Source organism: Camelus ferus, chromosome 4 (assembly GCF_009834535.1).
Source record: "Camelus ferus isolate YT-003-E chromosome 4, BCGSAC_Cfer_1.0, whole genome shotgun sequence".
Taxonomy (NCBI): Eukaryota; Metazoa; Chordata; class Mammalia; order Artiodactyla; family Camelidae; genus Camelus; species Camelus ferus.
In genome coordinates, this window is record NC_045699.1 from 41,870,726 (window position 1) to 41,895,105 (window position 24,380).

A 24,380-nucleotide genomic window follows, 5' to 3' on the forward strand; every position below is an offset into this window, starting at 1 on the left:
GACATAGGCAGAAGAGAGGAAGTCTTTCTGGCTCGGAAGTGATTTAAGGATGCTGTTACAGAGGATGTAGGGACATTTTATTGGGACCTCAGACGAGGAGGTCTCTTGGGCAGGAAGATAGGAACAGGGAAAGATTAGAAGAGGAAGGCACAGATGGGAAAGTGCTGTGCATATTCAGGTGATGGCTTGCATTTCCATCTTGGTTGATTGATAGAGGAGAGAATGCTTGAAAAGGTGGTTTGGGATGCATTACAGAAGGCTTAAAACGCTGGTTCTATTACATGGGCTGCTGAAGGAAAGCATAGGGAAGCAGTAGGACAGGAACCATGTCCGTTTTGCTAATTTGCTTTATTCTTAGCAGCTAATATGGAGCCTGGCAGCCAATGTTCAATAAATGTTGGTTGAAATTATTTGAGTGGAGAGGGACATGAAGGAGAGGGGCAGGGTTGAGGAGGTGACATACACTGCAAAGGGGGAACCCAAGTGACCCAGCAGCTCGCTGAATGAGGGCTGTGGGAATGCAAAGAGAAAGGCCTAAGACTTTGACCTCTGCAGACTGGCAGAATCAGGGTACCATGAACAGAAAAAGAGGCCTGAGGAGGGAAACTTGGTTGATCATGCTAGGGAATCAGGTACCTAGAGAGGAAGGAATGACAGAAGGAAGAGTGGGCAAGGACAGTGAGTTTATTGCCTGTCTTCTGCCTTCATGGTTCATATTCGCACCTTCCCTTCATCTCCTGCCAAGAACCTCAAGAATATTTTTTCAGCAAGACTTTTGTTATTTGTGCCTTTATTCTATACCCAAACCACAGTGGACTTTGCCAGGCAGCCCTTTGTGGGCAGTGGTTTTAGGAACTTATCATGTTAAGGAAGGTGTTTGACCTTTGTGTCAATTTATGAGAGAGAATTTCTCTTCATCATTTTGCTTTGATTACTGCCGTTACCTTTATATAGATATAATAGTGGGAGTTTGCAAATTATCTGATTTTGGCTTTTTCCTTTTAAAGTTTTTTGGTAATATTAAAAATAGGTACAGAATCCTCTAAATTATTCATCAGCTATGGAAACTCTGCGCCAGTCATTCTTCTCTTCTGCTGCTTTTTAGTTTTTCTAACACTTGGCCAACAACTGCGGATAGGCCAGTCGTTCTTTATCCTTTTTGTGTCGAGAAATTTCACGTAAACATGAGGCTGAGTCTGTAATTGTCTTGAAAAACTATTATATTTCAAAACAAATAATGATTCCCCTTGTTCATTTATGTATGAGCTAAATACTGAAATTACTATGGATGCTCTAGTCAATGTGAATTTTTAAATTTTATTTTAATTTTCTTGTTTTATTTAGTTTTATTTTAAACTTTTTTCCCCCTTTAAGACACTTGTCTTAAGCTGCTGTAGTTGAGTGAGAACAGCAGTGATAGTAAGGAAAGTTAAGTAAACATGAAATTAAGAAGGCCATAGAGGACATTTTGGTAAACCAAAATATTGCTTGGTGGCACAAAGCCACAGATCCATTCCAAAAAAAAAAAAAAATGCGGAAATGTGGTTTTGCTGTCTGTCATGCAGTCTGTTTCAACTGTCAGAAACATACGTTGCTTTATGGGGTATTTTTTTCAAGTCTGACCGCAGCTTTTAATTACGTTCACTCCACCCACACCTCCCACCATACCCCCATGTATCTAGTGCTAATTTATGGGCAATTTAAATGTAATGACATAACCATCAACCACCAAAAGGGTCAGCAGTTTGTGGCAAAAGTTTCATGTCTTAGGTATGCTAAGTCTCACTTCAGTACTTTGGGAAACTTTTATAGTCAGAACACAGCGACTATCCTTGTTTTTGGACTTTTCAATGAAAGTTAAATTGAGATCTTTAAAAGGTGGTTTTAGAGTGCATTGTTTTGTTTTTCTCCCTTAAAAAGTAGTATCTTCACATTAAAGAAATTTTAGAAAGCAGAGGAAAGAAAAAGAACCACCCATGGTCTTACCACTCTGACCTGGGCAGAAGCCAAGGGCTGAGGCTTCACTGTGTCTCCACCAGCTGTGCTCTGGCTGATGGAGAATTATCCCCGCCACCCCCCTCCCCCCCTGGAAAAATACTGGTCAAGGCTCAAAGGGTGATACATAAAATGAACATAAGTATATTTTTATTTCTTTTAAATGTATGAAAGTACAAAAAAGTATATACTAAAATGAAACCTTAGATCTTTAAAATTAGTTTGATTTATTGGTAACTTTACAGTTTGTTCACCTTTTTTTTATGGGCAACACAATCCCAAATATTTTTTAGGATCTACTCTTAATTCAGCCATTGACTTCCTGTGATCTTGGTAGATCATTTAACTTTCGTGAGCCCCATCCATATCCATAGAACAAGGGAATAGGCCTGGATCAGCGTGTTTTAAAAGATGCTAGTTCCCAGGCTCCCTAACCTGGCACCTGAGCATCAGTATTTTTCTAAAGGGTCCAGGGATAATTCTGATGTGCAGCAGAATTGAGACCAGTGACCCAGAGCGGTGCTTCTCAAACTTGGATGTGCCCACAAATCACTGGGGATCATGATAAAGTCAGACTGTTTCTGCAGGTCGGGAGTGGTGCCTGATAGTCTCCATTTCTAATGCTCAGGTGATGCCCATGCTGCTGGTCCAGTGACTACATTTTGAATACCAAGGAGCCAAAGAATCTCCCAAATCTCCAAAATTTCTTCCATGTCTGTTATTTTTTATGTCCATGGTGCAGTTTTTTGTACTACATGTGAGTCCATGTGCTGCTTGAGTGAGACTCCTGACTTCGGATGTCAGTAGCAGTAGGCAGTGTGGTATCTGTTTAAGTTCCCTTTGCTTAAGTTCCAGACTGCATCTCTGGGACAATTCAGCAGATTGAAATAGTTTTAGTGGTACCTTGCTTAGGTAGCCTGGCTGAGCTCCAGCTGGTGTCTAGGGTTTGTTTCATTGTTACAGAGGTGAGGGGCACTCTTCATTTCTCCCTCCTCTGTCCACTGGTCTCAGTCTGTCTAACAGGTACTTACGCTTTCAGATTCTGTCTCCTTTCTTCTCATCCTTCAGTGGCTGCCCTGCTCATAGTGGCCTCTAATTCCTGAGCAATATTTTGGGTAAATGGGCAAAGAGACTCATGCAGTAGTGTATTTTGTTTTAATTGGATTTTTCATCTCAGCACATTCTTGGCAGAAAGTTAAACGTTAAGTTACAGCTAGTATAACACCAGTTTTGAAGTGTATTTTGTTGTGAAAGAAGCACAAACATCCTTAAGCTATAACATTTGTCACACTCTTCACTTAGAAGTCAGAGTACTGTATATAGTTGCAGTATTTGTTGTTGTTGTTACAGCACAGCATTGGACTAGCAGGCAGCATGATCTTGTGAGAAGTTCTACAGAACTGATTTCTAGGCCATCACCTACCCTTAAGTGGTTAACTATAACTGTGAACACTTAGCATCTTTATACAAACCAGGCAGGGGATCAGGGAATGCTCCATTTATTGGGGCTGTGTTGGAGAAGTTTATTACCTTGGAGGAATGTACCTATCACCTGTTCTAAAGTTCTAGGCAACAAGAAGTTATAGTTGGCATTATAAGAGCATTGCCTTGGAGCAGCGCTGCTCATTGTGGTCCGTGCACACTGGTGCAGGTGGACTGTTTGCTAAAGGAGGGCATTGCAGGAAGGAGCTTGTAGCAGACTATACTTCAGTGCACTGCTCCCTTCATCAGGAATGTCTTTATTGTTGAAAATGACAAGACCGAGGAACCAAAAAAAAAAACCCACCCCAGCTAACTGAACTAAACAGTAGTAGACTTACTTCTGGCATGAGCCTGTTATCTTCTTGCTGATGGATAACATTTTGGACCGATTACTTTCAGTACCACTACTTTAGAACATTTAATCAAAAGTTTATCAGGGTTGTTTTATAAGTTAGGAATGGACAAATTGAAGTTCATAAAACAAAATGTAACCCCAAAAATAAAACAGTAAATTTAAAAGCAGGTTAGGTGAAAGGTAAGATCAAGTTCAAAGTGGTACGAACATGTGTAAAATAGTCAAGTCAAGGCATTTGACACAGTCCAGTCAGGAAGCTGTGAGAAGCACTGCAGTTTGTGTTTTGGTTAAGACAAAACTCGTTCAAATTCTTCTGAGTACTTCTGAATTATTCTTAATTTAATAACCTGCTTTAGAGAGTTTTGTTTTTCATTTTCACCATCTACCTAATAAAATGTTTTTCTGTACGTCTCACTTAACTGTTATCTGTAGTCTGAAGTTGCAAGAAGTTTTGAAATTGAGCCTGACTTCCTCTCCACCTATCCTCTTCTCCCCTCAGCCTCCTATTCTTTACCCTTTACTACTATATATAAAATTTACTGCATCCAGGGCAAGTATCTGTTTACCAAGAAAAGAGGAAGAGAGATCTTTTGCCAGTAGCAAAACATAAAAACTGAGAATGTCTTTTCTGGGTCACAGTGCAAGAAAGTGGAGAAACAGCAAATTTTCTGGGGCCCAGCTTTTGACCTCACTCCTCTTTCCCATCAGTCAGGAGGCACTGTCCTTTATTATTACTGTGCCGAGGAGTCTGTCTCCCCACCCCTCTTTACTCTGCAGCCCTTCCCCTGTGTAGTATAAATTAGTAAGGGATGTCTTCTTAATTGAGAGACAGGAAGAGCCCTAAGCTTCAATCGATATCTAACAATACAGCTACTCAATTTGTAGCACTATCTAATCTCAGTTCTGTCTTAGACTAAACAGTACGACTTACCTTAAGGGATTGTATTAATAAGTCTCCTCTCATTAATATATCTGTCAATGAGATATGGGGCAGCCTTCTTCTTCCCATTTCATGGTGTGGTATGGATTCCTAAATCACTAAAGTCATGGTTCAGCTGGATTACTAATTAGAGTCAACCTGGGATTTGGGACTCTACAGTTTATCATTCACAGTATGTGGTGTGCTTTCCAGAACGTTTTACCACTTGTCTGGATTCTTCCCTTACCTTTCCATAACTGTCCCCCTCAACAAACCTCGAAACCAGCCTCGGACTTCCCTATCATAATGGATAGTAGCACCATGCCCAGGCTTTACCAGTTGAAATCATAGATTCCTTACTTCCTCTCATTGTCCAAATGTAGGGAAGTTACAGCATGCTGCTGATTCTCGGGGGGCGGCCTATCTCCTTTCCATGCCTCATCACTCCCCATCAGACCCTTGTTGTCATGCTGGGACAGCTGTGCTGGCCTCCCAGCAATCTCGTGTCTGTAGCTTTTGCTTTCTCCACCCCCTTATCTGGGCTTATGGAAGCTCAGGGTACATTTCTGTATCTATCTGTATGGAGTCATTCTTTCAGGGCCCTTTTGCACTCCAGGAAGTCCAGCCAGCATTTCCAACATGGCTGTCTTCTCATTTTACCCTTTGCCTTGGTGATCTTGACCACTATGCTAAGCAGATGAATCCCATTTTTTTTCTATAGCCTGGATCTCTCCTCTGAGACCACTGCATGTAACCAAGTCCTCATTTTCCCTTGAATTGTCTCACAAGTATTTAAACTCAACATGTCTGCAAATGACATCCTCCCCCACAAGCCTGCTTGTGGTCCAGTGATCTTTATCTCAGGAAATGCCAGCACCATTCACCCAATTTGTCAAGCCAGAAACCTGGAGGCAGGTGATGATTGCTTCTCCCTCTCACTCATTAGCCACACCCAGTCAATCATCTGGTCTCTTGGAATCTGTTCTCAGTTACTCTTGCATTTGTCCACTTCTCTCCAGCTATCTGATCATGGTGAATTACTTACCCAGTTTACGCTACTGTAGCTTTATCTGTAAAATGGGGACAGAAGTCATCCACTTAAACTTGTCCTACACGTAAGTGAAATATCTGGCACAGAGGAAACCATCCATGAATGTTAGGATGCAGAGGATGATACTGATCTTGGTCATGAGGAGTACCTTTAGCCACCATATTTCAGGTGACACTCACCATGAGTAATCTGGCTGTCTCCTAACTGGTCTAAGCTGGGTAGAGATAATCCAGTATATTGGCTTCTTCTGGGTCAGCTTCTTCAGCCTCATCTTGCCCCCTTTCACTTGTCCTGTTTGTAGAATCTGAATGTTCCATGCTGTTGCAGCAGGCTGATCCTTTTTTGGATCAGTTCCTGCCCCTGCCCCTTTGTCCGACAGACTCACTTCACCCTTAGTTACTCAGGGAAGCAGTGTCTTCTGTTAAGCATTTAAAAATACCCTGCATTTTGTTTTTTTCCAGTGTCTGTCTCATTTGTTAGATTATGGACTTTGTAAATCCTGTCTTGTTCCCCTTCTCTTTTCTCAGAGTGTAACACAGTGCCTGGCAGGATAGAGGCAAATATTGAAAACTGTGGGATTAACATGGGTCATGTGTTGCCCTCTCCCCAGAGCTACTGTAAGAATTTCAGCAAGAAGGGTTTCTTCCGCCCTCACCCTTGGATTTCTCAGGCTCCTCTGTGTACCACCTAGGTACCACATGCTGTCCGTTATTCTGTTTATTTCCGTTTAGTCTTCAGCTGTACTAGATTATAAAAACTCAAAGGGTGCAGATCAGTTTGGTATCTCTGATGCTACCATAGCTCCTGGTTTACAGTAGGAGTGAATGTTGAGCCAGTATCTGAAAATGTCTTGTTAAATTTCCTATGTTTGTGGTGCTATGGGAATTCACACTGTTCCTATTCTGAAATTATCTTTCATCCTCCATCTTTCCTCTTGCGGTATTTTTTGTGGTTATAAATCTCTTCTGTCCTTCTACAGCCACTCAAATACAATCAGTGGCAAGAAGGGAGTGGAGAGAAGAAATGTCTTGACCTGTTGTCTGGTATTTATCATAGCTATCCTAGGAATTGTCCTTGATAGGTCCTTGCTGCCTTCCAGATAAAGTTCAAGCTCTTTAGCGTGGCATTCAGGACCTGCCACAGTCTGACCCCAGTGAACCCTTTCTGTCCTTATTTTCCAGTCTGTTTTTTTTTTATTGCATGCATCTTGTGCTCTGGCTTAATGGTTTGCAATCCTACCTGTACATTAGAATCACCTGGGGAGCTTTAAAATAAAATACTGATGTGTGGGTTCTACCCTCAGAGAGTGTGAGTTCATTGGCCTGGGGTGAGGCCTGGGCGTCGGTGGTTGTGAAAGATCTACTACTAATGTTAGTGTAAAGCCAGGGCTGGACACCATTAACCAGCTCAGTGTTTCCCAGAAATAATCATCTCCTCTAAGAGCTTTGAGAGGAAAGGGTTCCCTGGTCAAAGAAGTTTGATTAGCACTGCATTTTTAGGTATACCTTTTCAAAGATTTATAACATCAATTGAGAGGCTCTGGGGTGTCAGCAGGAAAGAAACCTGTTTCAGTCTGTTTAAGCTCTGTGAGGTCATCTGATCCAGGAGCTCTTTATGTATATAATAACCTGTTAATTACATATGCACAACTTGTTACAGAACCTGCTTTGGGCCATGCTCCTTCCAGCCACATTGCAGCTTTTAAGTCACTTCTTTATTTGTCTTTCCTTGATCATATCCAAACCAGATCCACTCCCTGCCCCAGGCTTTTCTTTTCAACTCCCCACCCGACTACCCCACCGCCGCCCTGATTTTATCTTTTTCATAGCACTTCTTAGCATCTGAAATTCCTCTTCCTTATACTTTGTGTGCTTGCTTCTGTCTCTCACCCCTGCAGTGTGAACCCCGTGGCAGCAGGGGCTCAGTTGTCTTGTTCACCCCTGTGTCTCCATCCCTGTGTCAGCACCTCAGATCGGCCTGACGGGCAGTGCGTACCTGATAAAGATTTGTTGACTGGACAGAAAACAGTAATACATTTGTGCTTTTGGCTTTTTCTAAGGTTCATGTATTTAAATTTTTTAAACTGCCTGCACAATAAAAGCAGCTTGACATACCTTTTAAAAGTAACTAGGAATAGAGGAGCACAAGTAGTTGACTGTAGTATTCTATACCTTAAATTTTCTCAGCCAGCCTCGTAAAATAATAAACAAGAAAACAAGCAGTAGGTGTGAGCCTGAAAACAGGATAGGGAAAGTGTTTCTGATTAGAGAGAGCTCATATCTGCAGTATTGGGACTTGTTTTTAAATTTCTTAACCAGCGTGTCACAGGCGGCTTCTCCCAGCGTCTGGGGTCCACACCTCTGGGTTGTTAAAAGAGTTTGCGTGAGGAATCAGTGAGTGACAGTGGACTTTTGTGTGGGAACACTGCATCAGTGACAGAAGAACTCCACAGAAACAGGCAAGGAAGTGGTCTCTTCTAGGTAAAGACTTCCTAATTATTAGGAGCGTGTTCAGACAGGTTTGTCTGGGATTGTGGGGAGTGGTTTGTGTATGTAAATCCACACGTGGATTTGGTAAGTGTGGTGCGGCAGGGAAGGGATCCGAATGGCATGTTCTCTCTGGGGGTCCTCGTGCTGCGGCTGTGTCCCTCGCTCCCTAAGCCTGGCTCTGAGTGTCCAAGTTACACGCAGGGTTGATAGGCCTGAGCTGCTCTGTACTTGTGGTAGCAGGTATAACCCCTGTGACCCTCTGCGCCTCAAATTGTCAGGAACTGCTCTTACTGTTAGACCTGCGAGGGGTGCTGGTGCATGACCAGGCCTTCCCTTGGCTGTTAGAATCATCACTAGTTCACTCTGGAGATACCATTGTGGAGATTTATCATGACTCGGCATACCAGGTGCCCTCCCTGTGTGCTGTCCAGCAAATTCCCCAGTTCCAGTGGGTCAGGTGATCGCGGGAAGGAGATTGAGTGGCATCTATCTCGTTGTATTTCTCAAACGAGCCTTTAAAAGTCATGTCCTGCCAGGGATTCAGAATGGAAGCTTTAATCATACTCATCAGTCAGGAATTGTCCAGTGTGAATTTGCATTTCCTTTTGTGGCCTACTGTGATTACTTATTCTTTTTGAGCAATGTGGCATCCTAAATGCCAGAAAAGATGCGTGTTGGGAAGGAAAGCAAACCAAATCTGTATGAGCAGCTCTTCTAGATGAGTATTCCTTAATGGTTGAAGTGCTCTAACTGTTGCCAATTTTAGTATGCTTGCAGAAGATTTCAGGAGATTCCAACCACCTAACCTGGACTGCAGTGTCTTGTGGTCATTCAACAAGTATTTTTACGTATCTTCTACATACCGGGACTAGGGTATAGACGTATATGTCTCTGCCCTCATTGAGCCAGCATTCTCTGGAATCTTGCTGCTCAGGGTGTGGCCTGCAGACCCATAGTGCCAATGTCACTCTGGAGTTTGTTAGAAGTATAGACTCTCAGGCCCCACTCCAGGCTGGATTTTAACCAGATCCCAGGTGATTAATATGCACATTAAAGTTTAAGAAGCACTGCTCTAGTCCACATAAACAAAAACATGTGAGATAGTTTCTGCTGATTATAAATGTGAAGGAGACTGTAATGGGCTAGAGAGTTTCGGGGGAAGGACTCAGAGAATGGTGAGTGAAGACGTCTGAGGAGGTGTCCTGTGGGCTGAGACTGCAGTGATGAGTAGGGAGTGAGCCAGGAGGAGATCTGGGGAAGGTGCTTCCAGGCAGAGGGACACTCCCTTTTCCTTGCCAGACTTTGTTCAGCCCCATTTTTTTGATGCCGGGGTCAGACCTCTGCATTTCTTTCTGCTCTAGCCAAATGGGCCCATGGGTTCACTTACCTGCTGCGCCTGGACCTGGGTGGTAGTGGAAGTGTTGGGCCGGGCAGTGGAAGTGCAAACAGCAGAAGACCAAAACTTTGGTTTTAAAAGAGCTGGCTATTTTATTAAATAGTGCAAATAGTGGAAGGGGATGGAAAGTTATGTTGGCAGTGATGGCTTCTAACAGTTGAAATGTTCTATAATTGGGAGGAGAAAGAGGAAACCAATAGAGGTCATGCCAGATTTGATAGAACGAGAGGAAAGGAATTGCTGAGAGAATTTGGATATAGATGAAGATTTGTTGAAAAATGGAAGTAAACAAAAAGGAAACAGACAAGGAAACCTTTAGCCCAGCCTAAGAGGATAGACTGAAAAGTAGATCATGGCTCTCAGTGCATGAAAGGTAGCTTATTGCTTTCCTGGAGATAGAGATCCTTGATGAGAACTTAGTAAGACCCCCAGTGCTTTTGTTTTTCTTTTTGATTTTATTCCAGTATTTAAATTTGTCTTCAGATATTTCTCATATAAATCATGGTGGGGGGAAATCAAGGTGAATGATCTTCACCCACTAGGGACACGAGGAGTATTTGTCCCCTCCACTCTTGCTAAGTCTGAAAATGCTTAATCATAAATCAGCATTCAAGGCATCTGTGCATTTATGTCAGTGGGAAAGAGTAAAGGGGGAAAAAGGCCATTCAGAGACAAGGAAAGAGAGAAGAGAAATCAGAAAATAGCTGGCAGGGCTTGCTGCAATCCACTGGCCCAGGAATACTGAGGAAATGAGCATTTGTAGACCTTGAGTATGTCAGTACTCAGTCATCAGGTTCTCTGACCAGCTCCACCTTGTTCCATGAAGGCTGAGGTTAAGCTCATCAGAGAAAAGTCATCTTTCCCTACTCCTGACATCCCACTTTTCCCTAACATCTTTTTTTCCATTTTCCTTGCCCCACCCCTGTGGTAGAACTGAGTATAACCTTACCATTGGCTACAGTGTTCTTCAGACTTGAATATTTGAAATGAAATGATTTGACCTTGTGGGAGTAATTGGATGTCTTTCTGGCAAAATGATTGTCATGATTCTCAACCATGATAATATATCACTCTTAACACGTGGAGCAGTATTTAAGCACAATTAACCAGAGCCTGGAAGATGTAGGTAGGATAATAGCAAATGTCTGGGAGTTCCCTTTTTAGAAAGGGGTGTAAGGTGAGACGAAGGGGTATTCTTTTCTAACCATTGCCAAAACACTTCAGTAAAATACAGTTTCACCTTTGGGGACAAATTAGAGTAGTTGCATGAAATGTAGGAATACTGTCATACTGTTTGAGAAGGACATTGTCCTGCAAGTTCCTGCACCTGCACGCAAACAGTAGCTCCCATTTATCTTGTTAGGACAAACAAATGGGGTACTAAAGTGTATGCAGTTAACTGAACTGCGCACAGGGTGCTTTATAGCACACTTAGCACATAGTAAAGTAGTCTGAGTTTGAAACACAAAGCAGATTGATATTGCTCGAGGTGTTACAATCAGTAGAATCGTTGCTTTAGTTAAATTCCTCCCCTGGGGTGGTGGATTAAAAAATGCTTGAATATGGGCACTTTCCTGTCGGTCAAGGTAATACTGATCGAATAGTAGACAGTGCTTCTTTCTTGTTAGAGAAAGTGGGATGATGAGAGCTTTTAAAAATCATCTCAATACTTTGCAAAAAAAAGTCTTAGTAGTTTGAATCAGTCTTTTAGGGAACTGATAGGTGTCCTATTAAATTGATTCTTACAATGTTATTACTTCATTTTATTGCTTTATTAAGCAGTATAAAATATTTTGTGCAAAATAATCACCTGAGTTAGAATAATTTAGGCATCTGGTTTACCAGCTTGCTAGCAATGCTTGACAGTTCCTTTGATCTAAATCCCTAAGCCATATTCCAGTCTGGCATTTTTTTTTGGTAAATACTTAAAATTAGTTTTATCTCTTACATGTTCTTACTTCTTTTTAAAGTTTAATTTTGATGACAAGATAAAAACTGAGTTGTCAGTTTAGAGAAATAGTACTACTTGAATATTTTTTCCTATGTTTAGTCTGGATTTTTATTAAGTTGGGAAGAATTTCTCATTAGTCTTCTGACTTTTTAATCTAGGGACAGGATCAGTGCCAGAAGTTGTACTGTTTCTTGGATAATTTGGAACAAATCAATAACAAATCAAGATAATTTATTTTCTGATTAAAATAAAAAATTACAGTCTTGATTCTGTCTTTAGTGGTAAGAGGGGGTTGAAGAAGAGGGTTGCAAGATTTATTTGTATTCATTCTGAAAAGGATTTTAGATAGAATAAGTGGGAATTTTTCTTCACTTTTTTGTGTTTATGTATACTATGTAGGTGTATGTTCTTGATAAACACAATAGTATAAATAGATTCATCTTTTTTTTGGCAAAGAAACTGCTGTATAAAAACATTAAATGTGAAAGGGCTTCAAGAATGTCTTCCTGAAACTATGTAATAGTTTTTTGCCCCTCCCACTCACCCCATTGGCTGTTTAAAAGGTTTCCTAGTAATGTTTTGTTGTTCTGTTTTATTTCAACATTGTATAGCAGTGTTGTTCTCATTTTGATGAAAGACTAAAAACTCAAAAAAATTTTTTAAACCAACAATTGCTTTTGATACATATTTTTGATAAAGTAATCTGTGCTTTCTCTCAAGTTTATTATGTCATTAAAATAAAATTTAATTCCTTTAAGGAAATCATATAGGCGGAAATAATCAAAATAAAAATTAGATTTTTTATTATATTAAGACTATTTGAGGGGATGTAATTCAATTCAAGTGTAGGCTTAACTAGTTTTTTGTCTTACTTAAATGACTAATGTGATTTGTTATAAGCGATAAAGAAAATATGATACTGTATGCTTTGGTATTTGTTACTTTTTAATCGAGGGATTGAATTGTGGCATTCTTTTCAGTGCATGACATTGCTTTCCCATGATGCAAGGCAGTTAATTTTGCAGTGATTCTTGAGTTGGAGTGTGGAGAAAAAAGATAAAAGGCTCTCAGTGTTTTCCTGTTTTTCCTGACTGGTCATACTGCTAGTCCACTGGCCATCCCCACTTTGGGGTTAGTTAGCCTGTCAGCGTTCATGTGCTAGGTGTCCAGTGCATAACCAAAGGATTTTTGTAGAATGCCTTATTGGTAAAGTCGTCTGTTTCTAAAATATTTTGCCCAAACAGGTGGTGGTGGTTGTTTTTAAGTGTGATGGTCATTATTTTCATTGGAGGGTGGCAAAAGGTGGGAAATTATCGAGGAAGTTAATAGAATGGTAGTGAATTGAGGGTAGGAAAATCTTATGTATGCAACATTTTTTTAATGAGTATCTTGATGGATAGAGGAAGATGTAATAGAAATGTCAGACTGTTATGTATTTGACAAACTGTGGCTGCAGAAACAATCATTTTGTTATATTTTGGCATGAACAGTTTTTCTTTCATGGAGGCTATTAATGCTATTTTGGAATATCATGGGCATCTGAAGACAATAGTTAGCAGTTCCATAAAGCATTGAATACTGTGATAACATCTAGTAACCCTAGCAGCAGTATTTCAGAATCTCTGCCTGTTTCAATGGGCTATCTGTGAATGTACTTGCTCAGGGATGCATGAGCCACATCACCTATAAATTTGATTGGAAGCTACAGCGCTGGCATAGGCTGATGGATAGCAGATTAGAGCCCTGATTAACCATGTGATTCGAAGACTGGGAATATATTGTCTAAGCAAGATTCATCAGACGCAATCAGAATTCCAAGTGGTCAGATGCAATTCAAATGTGTATTGTGGTTTTTTTTCTCCCCTAGTGCTTTTCCTCCTGGGTTGCCTTTTTTTTTCCCCCTCTCTTTCCCTAAAGCTGAAAAATACTTCTTTGATGAATCTGCTCCTTACCCTAAAGCTGTCTGTCTGTTATTCATCAGAAAGCAGGTCGCAGTTCAGTGAGCAGAAGAAAAGATTTTAATAGAAGCTGTGCCAAGGGCTGTAATGCATCATTTTAGGGCCCTAATTACATTACAATGACAAATATCAATGGTGACAACAGCAATAACCTACATCCTTTAATGGCTGTGCTGGAAAAGGAGTTTGGGCCCCACGCCATTAGATTAGACTCAGTTTCAAAACATAGGCCATTAGAAGTGTGTGTCCACAGTATTATTGGCTGATCACTGAAGCCCGGTGGAAGGGCCTGTAAATAAATGATGCCTCCCTAAAGCTGGGTCCTATGGGACAAAAGAGGCAAAATTGGATGACCATGGAAGCAGCAGTGTTTCCGAGGCAACTTTAGCTTTCAAAGTGAGGAATGACCTGCTTAATTTTATGAAATCACACACACACATCCCACCCCCTCTGCTGCCAATTAGCCTGACCATGAAAATCCATTGGCATGACAACTTAAAGAAATTAAGAAGTCTTTTAAACAAAAGGAGATCTTCAAAGAAAAAGTTTAGAAGGTTTTCAACCCCCCCACCCTTTTCTGTTACGGATGTGTGTTAACATGCATGAATCAATAAAATGACTTTTTGACTTTTCTACATTTGTTTTTAAGAAAATACAGATTTTTTTTTCATCGTTGCTCAGACTTAACAAAGCCGAGGTCCCAAATTAAAAGAGCCAAATAAATATCTCTTGGTCTTTATTTTGCCAGATGAGTGAGTTTCCTTAGAGTAGTTTTTATTGCCTAGATTATGTAGGCAAACTAAAGAACTCAGTTTTCTTATGTGCCCACACATTTTTCAGCCCTCCTAGCAAGGGACTATTTTATTTATGTAAACAACATAATGAGGAAAATATGCTTGGCAGATGGTTCTAAGCATTAGAATCATCAGTTTGGTCTGCCCCAAAGTGTCTCATTATCTTTTATTCTCTTCCCCCTCCACCTCTCCCTACAAAAAGCTTAACAACCAAATGCCTCTGAGACTAGTGCTTTCAGTCTGGTGAATGCTACTCTATTTTCTCAGCTCGCACTGGAATTTCACCCTATAACCACTGCGGTATGTTCGTCCAGGTGGAGAGTGGTTTGGTGATTCCCACTGCAGCTTTTCATGGTGGTTTAAGCATTCTTAAAGGATAGCTAAATGCTCCACGGGGCCAGGGCAGTAAATTAAATCAGGTCAGCACAGTTGGGTCCTTATTCACTGCTGCTTATTGGTACTGGGGTTTTGTCCATCCTGTTAGGAATGCAGACTGGAATGGAAAGCTTAGGTTTGAAACTTCATGGTGAATTTGAGTTTTTTCTTGGCTGGCAAAGTTTTTAAGGTGCTGGCATGTAAAAGATTGCATAGCTATAAAGTCAAGAGGGTTGCTGATGAAAGAAGGAAACCTAGATTGCACAAGTAGAGTGTCGCTGTCATTCTGGTAATGACTTAGCAAGGAAAGGAGCATTTTTGTCTTAAAAAATGAGGAACTGACCCTGGATGGAACTTATGTTAAGAATGTCTCCGGAATAGTAATTGCTTTACGTTTTCTGCCTCTCATCACTTCTCGCCTCTCCTTTTCCCCACTCCATCATTAAGAAATAAGCTATTTTGATGGATGTCAGCTAAACTTACTGGGGTAATCATTTCACAATATATGTACGTCAGATAACCTTATATCATGCTCTATGCCAGTTATATCTCCTTATAATGTTTGTTTTATGAGGGGGAGGTAATTAGGTTTCTTCATTGATTTCCGCTTGGAGGAGGTACTGGGGATTGAACCCAGGACCTCTTGGGTGCCGAGCATGCGCTCTACCACTTGAGCTATACCCTTCCACCTATGCCAATTATATCTCAATAAAACTGGGGGGAAAAGTTATTTTCTATGTATGTGTATAGAAATCCTGTGTTTACATGTTACATACCAAAGTATATAAGGAGCCATCTGATAATACAAATTAAAGTGAAGATCGGTGAAGCCCTGGGTAGCTTTTTAAAGAAAATGTAGTGGTGGCATCTTTCTTTCTCTCTCTCTTTTCTCTTACTGTAGCATCCTATTTGTATAAAATTTGTTTACTTACAAACTTAATAGAGAATAAACTGACAGTATTGGGACTTCTGCAGATCTGTCGTACAGTGGTGTAGGTAATGTTCCTAAAGTTAGTCTCCATATATATACAGTTGCTTTCTGCTAAAGGAGGACGTTAGCATGTTCTAAACCTCTGCACACTGAAAACCCTGGTGGGATATTTGGAAATTTTTATGGTTGAGGAAAACTTGCCATTCCCCAATAATTTATAACTAAGAATCTGAGTTAATCTGGTCATTCGGATAGGTTGGGTGCTATTCCTTTGGGAGGTTGGGGACTTGATTGTGAATTCCATCGCCTGTATTTAAAGCAAAGGCCACAAATGTAGAACTCCAATGAGTTATTAATTGAGGGAAGTGGGGATGTAGAGAGGAATGTATCTTTACCATCTAAACTCTAAAAACACAAGGTTTCATGAAAAACCACATTAGAATGAACAAGGGTTCTGTGGAAGGCTTATGAAAACTGATTTCTAGTCGTGAAAATTAAATTCCTTTTTATGTTGTCCTGGTGCTTGAAGGTTGACTTTTTAAGATGAATGCTGGTTAATAAATTGTGCTATTAATGTGGCACTGTTGTCACTTCCTCCTTTTAATGGGCTTGCTGACGAGAGTTTTCCTCTTTCTTAGGAAATATGCCAGCCAGAATATAAAGTGTGTTTTAATATCATCCTGTTAATATTTTGGGAATTTGTGACCAGCTGACTGCTCTCTTTATTGCTTACTTTTCCTTTTTTTCCCCCCACAGGCAGAGATTGTCAAGAGGCTGAATGCTATCTGTGCACAAGTCATTCCTTTCCTGTCGCAAGAGGTAAGGCAGTTGGTTTCAAGCATTGGGCTAGAAGGTACCATTCCACTGGTTTTGCAGACAAAACTGACTCTTTGGCCTTGTCAGTCTCTTGGTGTTCGTTTTGCACATTTCTGAGATACAGTGGTCACATTCCAACTTCTACACCTTATTTACATTCAGTGAACTATAATTGTGTTTATGTAATGGAGTATTTTCTAGTGTGCTAAGCGAAATTCAGTTGTTAAATATTTTACTGTCATTGGACGATGTAATGTTGCTCAGAATCATGAGTTTGTCATAATGGCATCTAATAAGGGCGATTGAAAAATTGCCTCGAAGACAAGAGCTTGTTCTACACTTTTGTCACCAGGCATTAAGAGTTGGCAGAAGATACATCAAATAGAAAGGCTTTACATAGTAAACAAAATAATGCAACTTTGGGATAGCAGCTTTTTAAAATTCCACTTCTTATGAAGTCTTTATCTCGTGGGTACATTTGAGAGAAGACACATAGGATGGACTCGGGTGGACTCATTGCTCTGAGAACCATGGCCTTCCCGCATTGCCAAGGCCCGGCGTGCAGCTCATTGGCTTTTTCTGGCTCTCACTAGTGGAAGTGTGCACACCAGTGGAGGTGTGCACACTGCTGCAGGTGCACGCCCAGTGGGATAGGGAGGTGCATTTCTAGTGCATGGTGGCTTCTGGTGGCTTTTTTTTCCCCCCTCTGCTTTCTTGCTTGCTTTTTGGTAGTTACAAAGTTAGGTGCACCAGCTGGAGAGAGAATTTTTGCTTCTGGATTACTGAATCCTTCATTTGCTTAGGTAAGATCAGCTGTGAGAAGGAAGACACTAATAAATGGAGTAGCTACACGTCTTGCAGCCCGCAGTGCTTTGCGTGGTGGGCTGGGAGGCACCGGGACACTTTCCTCCTACCCTTCAGTTGTGTTGCTGCTTTTCAGGAGAGCGGTGCCCTGCCTACCTGCCTGTGGGCGTGTGCTGAGGTTAGCATGCCGCCGATATTTGAGCGTGCGTGTGTGATCCATGTGGATCCTATCTGACTTCTTATTTGATTTGAATGGGGTTAAATCTCAGGAACCATGGGTACCTTTCATCAGGAATATATCCTTTGGGGGTGCTCATATTCACAAACATGGGCCTGAGTTAATATCCTGAGTTCATATGCCCTCCTGGATCACCAACAACAAAGGATGTATTGTCTTTCTCCTCCTTTAGTTGTGACTACACCACCACCACCCACTATATCCCCATTTACTTATTTCTACTGAGGATTTGCTTGTTGACTAGATTGTGTGGAGTAGTGAAGGAGAGTTGGGGGCCGATTTGCATTTTTTAGGAAGCCTGGCTACCCTTTGCCTGATCCATACCTGGGTGTATTTCTTCTGACTTTAAGCAGCTCTGCTTTGTGGAGGTGGCGAATGGGAAGAATGTGTAACCCACAGAGGTGTGACCAGGCTGAGGCGTCCTACGCCAAGGGAGAGGGGAAAGTTTGCATTTTCCCTGGGTTGGTGTTGGTCTTGAAGCTTCTGCAGGTGCAGACCCTTACATATAATCACCGGTACAGCTTACTCCTCTGGCATTCTTGCAGATTCTGGGGGGTTATGTTCAGACATGGGAGAGGTCTTGAGGGTGTTAGTGGAGCTAGCTGATTTGTCAACAGGTCGTTTTCCCACGTGAGTTATGTTGCTTGTGTGAGCAGGCCCAGTAGGAACAGAACGTGTAATGCTGGTGATGCTGGGCAAGACTGGACTGGAGTTAATTGGCTAAGGAAGTTGTACCCTATAGAGGAAAGCTGTGGGGAGATTCTGGCAGCTCCTTTTCTGCTCTAGGCTGGGAGGATAGTCATTATGATCTCACTACTTATTATTTATTTCCCCAATGTTTTTGACATTTCTTGGTTGAAATCCTTGATGTGTGTAATGAATGACCTATGTGATAGTTTTCTAAATCCTGATCCTGCCTATCTCTTTTCTTCTGCATGCTTTAGGTTTAATTGGCTCTTCTTTTTTCAGTTGCTTAGGTGTGTGTATATCTTTTAACATGTGGGCCATGGACATGTTCATTCCCAACCAGTCTGGGCCTCTCTGATGTTTTGTGTCTGAACATTGCCCACCTTGTTTCCTCTTCTGGGCATTCTGTGAGCATCACACTCCTCGCCTCTACCCTGAGGCCAGATGGACTGTAATCTGGAGGGAGGGGAGGAGGCAGGTTATTAGAGGAAGATGAATTCTATTTCCTGTCTCTTCAGAGGCATGGAAAATCACTCTTGCATGGCTGCGAGCGTCACTTGGTGCCAGGACTGAAGGCTCTTATAATTTGATCTTTTAACACCGGCTCTCTGCATGACAGTCTCACTGCCAAAACGGCAGCTGCGGTGTTAGAATTTATTTTAAAATATTTTTATTTAAAGATTAAATGATTGTATTTAGAAAAAAGAAAAATGTTTCCTGAAGACCACTGCATTAGGTGCAGGTTGGAGGGTTTTTTTTGGAGTTTGGCAAGAACAAGAGGTAAATTTACATGTATAATAGGTAATAGATAAGTCTATTTTTAATTTAGCTCCCATGTGCTTATTAATATACATACTTAATATGGCTTGTGTCTAGTGTACCACATTTTCCCAAATTAAAAAAATTTATAGTCTTGAGTGACAGCTGTTGAATAGATTTAGTTTTAACTGCAAGACCTTTTTTGGGGGAAATAAGTTGTAGAATTGTAGCCCCTGTGCTTGAAGTGTGTCTGTGTATGTAACAATCAGAGAAAAGTATTTTCCCATTGGAGTTCACTAAAACACTTACAGCATTATAGCCAGCATCTCTTGCAGGGATGTGCCTGTTGTACTCACGTACAGCTGCTTCCAGAGGCCCAGGCCCCAAACATAGGTGTTGCCGTCTCTTGTCATGAAGTGAGTAACCATCACTCAGAGTTGTTAAAATTTCATAGGATCCTTACAATCAGGATTTACAGAAACCTTATGAGTGAGTCCTTTCCCGTCTGAAGCTGTTCTTTTCTCCCACTTACTTTTGGCTTTTAAGAATGGGTAAGACTGATCTGTATTCTGCTGCCCTCAGATTTCTTCTTTAAAAGGCAAATCTCAAAGTAGTAACTAAATGGGATGTTCTTCTCTGTCTCTGTCTCACTTTGGTCTCATTTGCTGAGCAGGAACTGTCATCAACTTCCCGTTGGTCGTTCCATAAGCAAGAGGTGCCCGGATGATGACAGTCACATCTGGGTCAAGTCCTGGCCTCCCTGTTACAAATTGCGTGGCTTCCTATAACCTAGTTAAGCTGGGTGACTTTTAGCAAGTGATTTGCCTCTTTAAAACCTCAGTTTCCTCATCTGTGGGATGACGTTAATAACAGCATGAACGTATATGATTGCTGGGAGATCGATGACTGGGGATTGTACACGAGCAGTGCAGCACATAGTAAGCACCTCCAGATGTTGACGAGCAGTAGCTGCAGCAGCACGGAAGCTCTGGGCTCACTTTTGAGAGGACCTGGAGCCAGCCCCCCCTCCCCTTCTTAGTCACTGCCTTTCGGAAGAATGTGAATTGCTTGTCTTCCTCTCTAATGTCCTTACAGAGGAAGAAAATTATAAATTAAAACAACCCAGGGCTGTGAACTAGCTAAAAATCTCAATGAGGCATATTAGGTTGCCCCAAGGGTGATTCTCTTCTAGCTCCAAAATTAATTTTCCAATTTAGGAAACACCTGTCTCTCCCCAACCAGGAAGCAAAGATCCAGAAGGTGACAACTCTTCAAGGTGTTCAGCCTGTAGAGCTTACTTCAGAAAATGTGATGATTTTTGGATGGGGTCTGTCTTTTACCCTCAGAGCAATGTAGAAAAACAAATTTCTCAATCCACTTGGGGACTGGCTGTTTTCAAAGTACCTGGTGGTTTAGCTGGAGTTAGTTTTGTTCTTACAAGTAGTTTCTGTGGATGGGCTCTTTTTCCATCAGTGATTTCAGGATACAGTTTGTAGACCCTTAGACCGTGTGGGCCCTTTACAAAATTAAAGGTTGTCAGTAAGCACTGACTTGTCTCCAGTGCCCTCTCACCCCCTTTCCAGGAACATACCTTTAAGGAGATTTTAATGTGGATTGAAAACTACGTGCCTCTTGTTAAACCCTGGCAGCAAGGCACAGTATTTCTGCTAATTTGGAATCAGACCATCTCTGCCTCTTACTGGCTGTATATTGGGAAAGTTCTCTCTCTGAGCCTTAATATTGCTATAGATGGTGAGAGTAACCCCATCTTTACAATGTGTACTATATATTCAAATTTAAAGCACTTGCGATAGCAAATACCAGGTTTTTTGGTCATTGTTTTTTGTTTTTGCTTTTTTGTTTTTTTAAAATAACCTTTCCTGGGAAATGGATTTTATTCCAGCTTATTTTGGGTCCCAAGACATTTGGAGAGGGGGGACTTGGTAAAAGCTGGGAAGAGTTGAAGGTAACATTTCTGAATGGACTGGCTGGTGATCTTCCTGTGATAGGAGCTAGGCTGCAGCTCTGGGGGCTACTTCAAGCAGTGGGTGGTCAGCACTCCACAGATGTTCTTTCAGAAGGGAGGGAATATTATATTTTTATTGTTTTGGAAAGCCAGTAAGTATTGTCTTATCCTGTTAGATTAAGCATTAAATAAATATTGGGGATCTTACTTAGAGGGCAGTTGTGCTTTTTGGGCTCTTTTCCCCTTGGATTATAAAATAGTTTAGTTTTGAGATGGGCAGGGTATATGTTTCATGGTGACCAACAAGGTGTTCTTAAGACCTTTGAGTCTTAAATTCAAACCCCTAATAGGCTCTAGTTCAGTGGGTGATAACGAATCACACAACAGTTGGAAGTCTTCTTTCCCCAGAGTACCATTTGTACTTTTCAGAAACTTGTTGCTCCCCTAACAAAGAGCAGAGTTCATTGGAAGAGTTGTGTTATGTGTGAAGCAGGGTGATACGAGCTTGAGGTCAGGCAGACTTGGGACCAAATCTGGGCTTAGCCAACTTGCTTCTTTTATCATGCTGAACAAAATACTTAACTTTTCTGGGCGGCAGTTTCTTCATCTGGAAAATGGGAGACCTGCACTATAGGGTTGTTCTATGAGGATTAGGGATGCTGTTAAAGAACTAGCTGGGCATTAGGCCGCTTTAGCAGAGATCAAAGGAACAGCGGTTTAGGCAAGATAAAAGCTTGTTTTTCTCTCAGCATCACAGTTTGCATAGAAGCAGCTGTAGCTAATTTGGTGTCTCCACGATGTTGTAAGTGCAAGCTCCTTCTATATTGATGTTGATCGTTCCCAGGACTCCCATGTCCTGCCCTGTCAAGCAGGAAGGGCGAGAGAAGCATGTGCTTTTTCTTTTAAGGGCATGATGTGGATGATGCTCATGTTTTTGCTCACTTTGCAGTGGCCAGTGCCTAGTTACTTGCCCACAGCTAGCTGCGACAAGCTTGGAAGCGTAGTCTTAGCTGAATATGCTCACCTAAAACCTATACTAATAGAAGGGGTGTCATGGGACAGCTACCAGTTGCCTCTAGACACAGTGCTATGCATAAAATAAAAATAGTGAGCATTATTATTATTGCCAGTGTTGATTTGAAGGGAAGTCATACTGAACCAGTGGTGTGTCTTTACATGACAAACTCTAGCTCTGACTATATAATCAGCACAACTCGTATTTTAACCTATCACATAGAATAGAAAGTAATGCCTATACATTCTTGTTATCGAAGTCTCCTCCAAGGACTGACTTGTAAGGAAAAGAGTCACCCATCAGGTATTGTTTATCATACACGCACAGGGGCTGTAAAGGAACCCTCATGAACAGTGATGGGCCCTGGGGGCTGTCTAGGCCTAAAGGTACAGCCTATGTTTACACCCGTATTTTTAAAAGCACCACAATTTTGGAAGACACCTTTCAACTGAAGATGGGACATATCAGTTCACACATGGGCTTGCTGTATTTCGTGGTAGACTTGCTGGAAGGAAAATGCAGCTTGAAGCTGGAAAAATTATTGTTAAGCAGATCTCTTCTCATAAGCGGAACATGTGTGAGTCTTTAAATTATAGTTCTTTCCCTCTCATCTATCTCAGACATACTCTTTTGTGCACACGTATTATCTTTGAACTAGAGAAAATTGGATCAAGATATTTGAGTCTCCCTCTACCCCAAGTCATGGAAGATGTATTGGATAAGTTGCTCTTGGTTTTATGGAATTTTAAGACATCTCAGAACAAGTAGCGCAGGTTGATTGCTCTGCAGCATCAAACTTGATCCATTTTTAATGTCTTGGGCCTCAAACCATTTCCAAAGCACAGCCTGAAGAAACCTGAAATGCATGTACCTTACTGGACAGAGTGAGAGAATGCTGGTTCCTATGACCAGTGGCTTCCTAATTCCCATTTATTAAGCCCATGGTCATCATTATGTTTGGAGAAATGGCATCATCCATCTTTAACCTTATTTTCAGCAGATTGTTACAACTTGTATCTAGTCACTCAGTACCCAGGAGGAGATGGATGTTGTCCTCCTCCCCTGGTCCTCTGCAATTTCAAAGCTAAATTTTCTTGTTTCTGTAAAGCAGAAGCAGGCTGTTTAGAGACAGTAGAGGAGGCCCACATTGGAGTGAGCAGCAGCTCTTTTTTCCCTTGCATCAGTAAATATTAACAAATCAAAAAAAAATTCACATTGTTCTGTTGACCACTTTTGACAAAAGTTCTCTGATCACTAGAATTTTTAGGAGTGAAAATTTTAAGCCTTTCTGCTTTCATTTTTATATTTACCTAGAGTAAAAGGAACATTCCAAGTTGAATGCTTTCTGGTACAAATTTAATTTTAATTCAAAACTGTGTTTTTATTGCCTTGTTAACTTTCTTAACAAGTAGTATCAAGTAGTTGTGTTTTTCTCCAGAATTCTGTAGATTTATTTGGGTGTTCTACATTGCATTTAAATGGTAGAAAATAATACACAATTACAAAATAGTGATAACATGCATTTATTTAATTCCAGTAGGCTAAAATAGCCAGTCAAATCAAGTGATACATGAATTTCTATTTTGGACTTTCCTTAAACTGTGTTCTTTTAATCTGATGGAAAGCAAACCTTTTCACTGTGTTAAGAGATATGGTTGTATCTCAAGTGCTGTTTATTTGGCACCTGGGTTAATATGGTATTGAATTACTCTGAACCACATTTTGCATGTATAGAATAATTGTAAAATAGAAGTAGAAAAATGTGATCAGTCACTTTCATATTGTGCCTTAGGGAGGAAATGAACAAAATACAGTGGTTACATGCACTGGTGGCAGTGTTCTCGCCTCATAATGGTGCCAGGTTAACTCATCTTATTGCTTGTTAACTTTGTAAGGAATCAATGGCTTGTGATAACATGGTTTGATGTAGGAGAGCTTAGCTGAAATCACCAGAGATCCCCTGATAAGTATGTGGTGACACCTGTTAGACCATCTTCTGAGATCGTTCATTAAGTGCCAGCAGCCTTTACAGGACATGCCTGCTTCTCAGTCAAGGTCATTTTATCAGTGTTGGTAATGTGTTATGACAGTGCTGTGTAGCCAAGGAATGTCCTAAAATGACTAATACACCTGGATTGGGGCTTGAGAGGATTTGGGCCAGTTTTCTCATTTTTACACTGGACAACCTTTCATTTAAAATACGTTTTTTTTTTTTTCTCACAATACTGACTGAAGCATCAGAGAGCATAATCCTGTCCCATGTTCCATGGTTGACTAATTGGCTTGTTCTGCGTGACCATGTGTTTTGGTTGACAGTTGGATGTTTGGTGAGACCCTTATGGTAGCATTGTGGCCTGTTTCCCCTCAGGAAGTTAAAGATGGTTCTCAGGAGGGAGAGC

At 41.1% G+C, this 24,380-nt stretch overlaps 1 protein-coding gene across 6 annotated transcripts in view; it reads left to right on the forward strand.

Moving 5' to 3' along the window:
- The window catches only part of TLE4 (TLE family member 4, transcriptional corepressor), a 137,876-nt gene that overhangs the window by 18,291 nt on the left and 95,205 nt on the right, over window positions 1-24,380 (forward strand). For all 6 annotated transcript variants that reach the window (XM_032477891.1, XM_032477892.1, XM_032477895.1 and 3 more), the window contains exon 5: window positions 16,453-16,515. In XM_032477891.1, coding sequence (XP_032333782.1) covers window positions 16,453-16,515 — 63 coding nt within the window. The remainder of the gene's footprint in view (window positions 1-16,452; window positions 16,516-24,380) is intronic.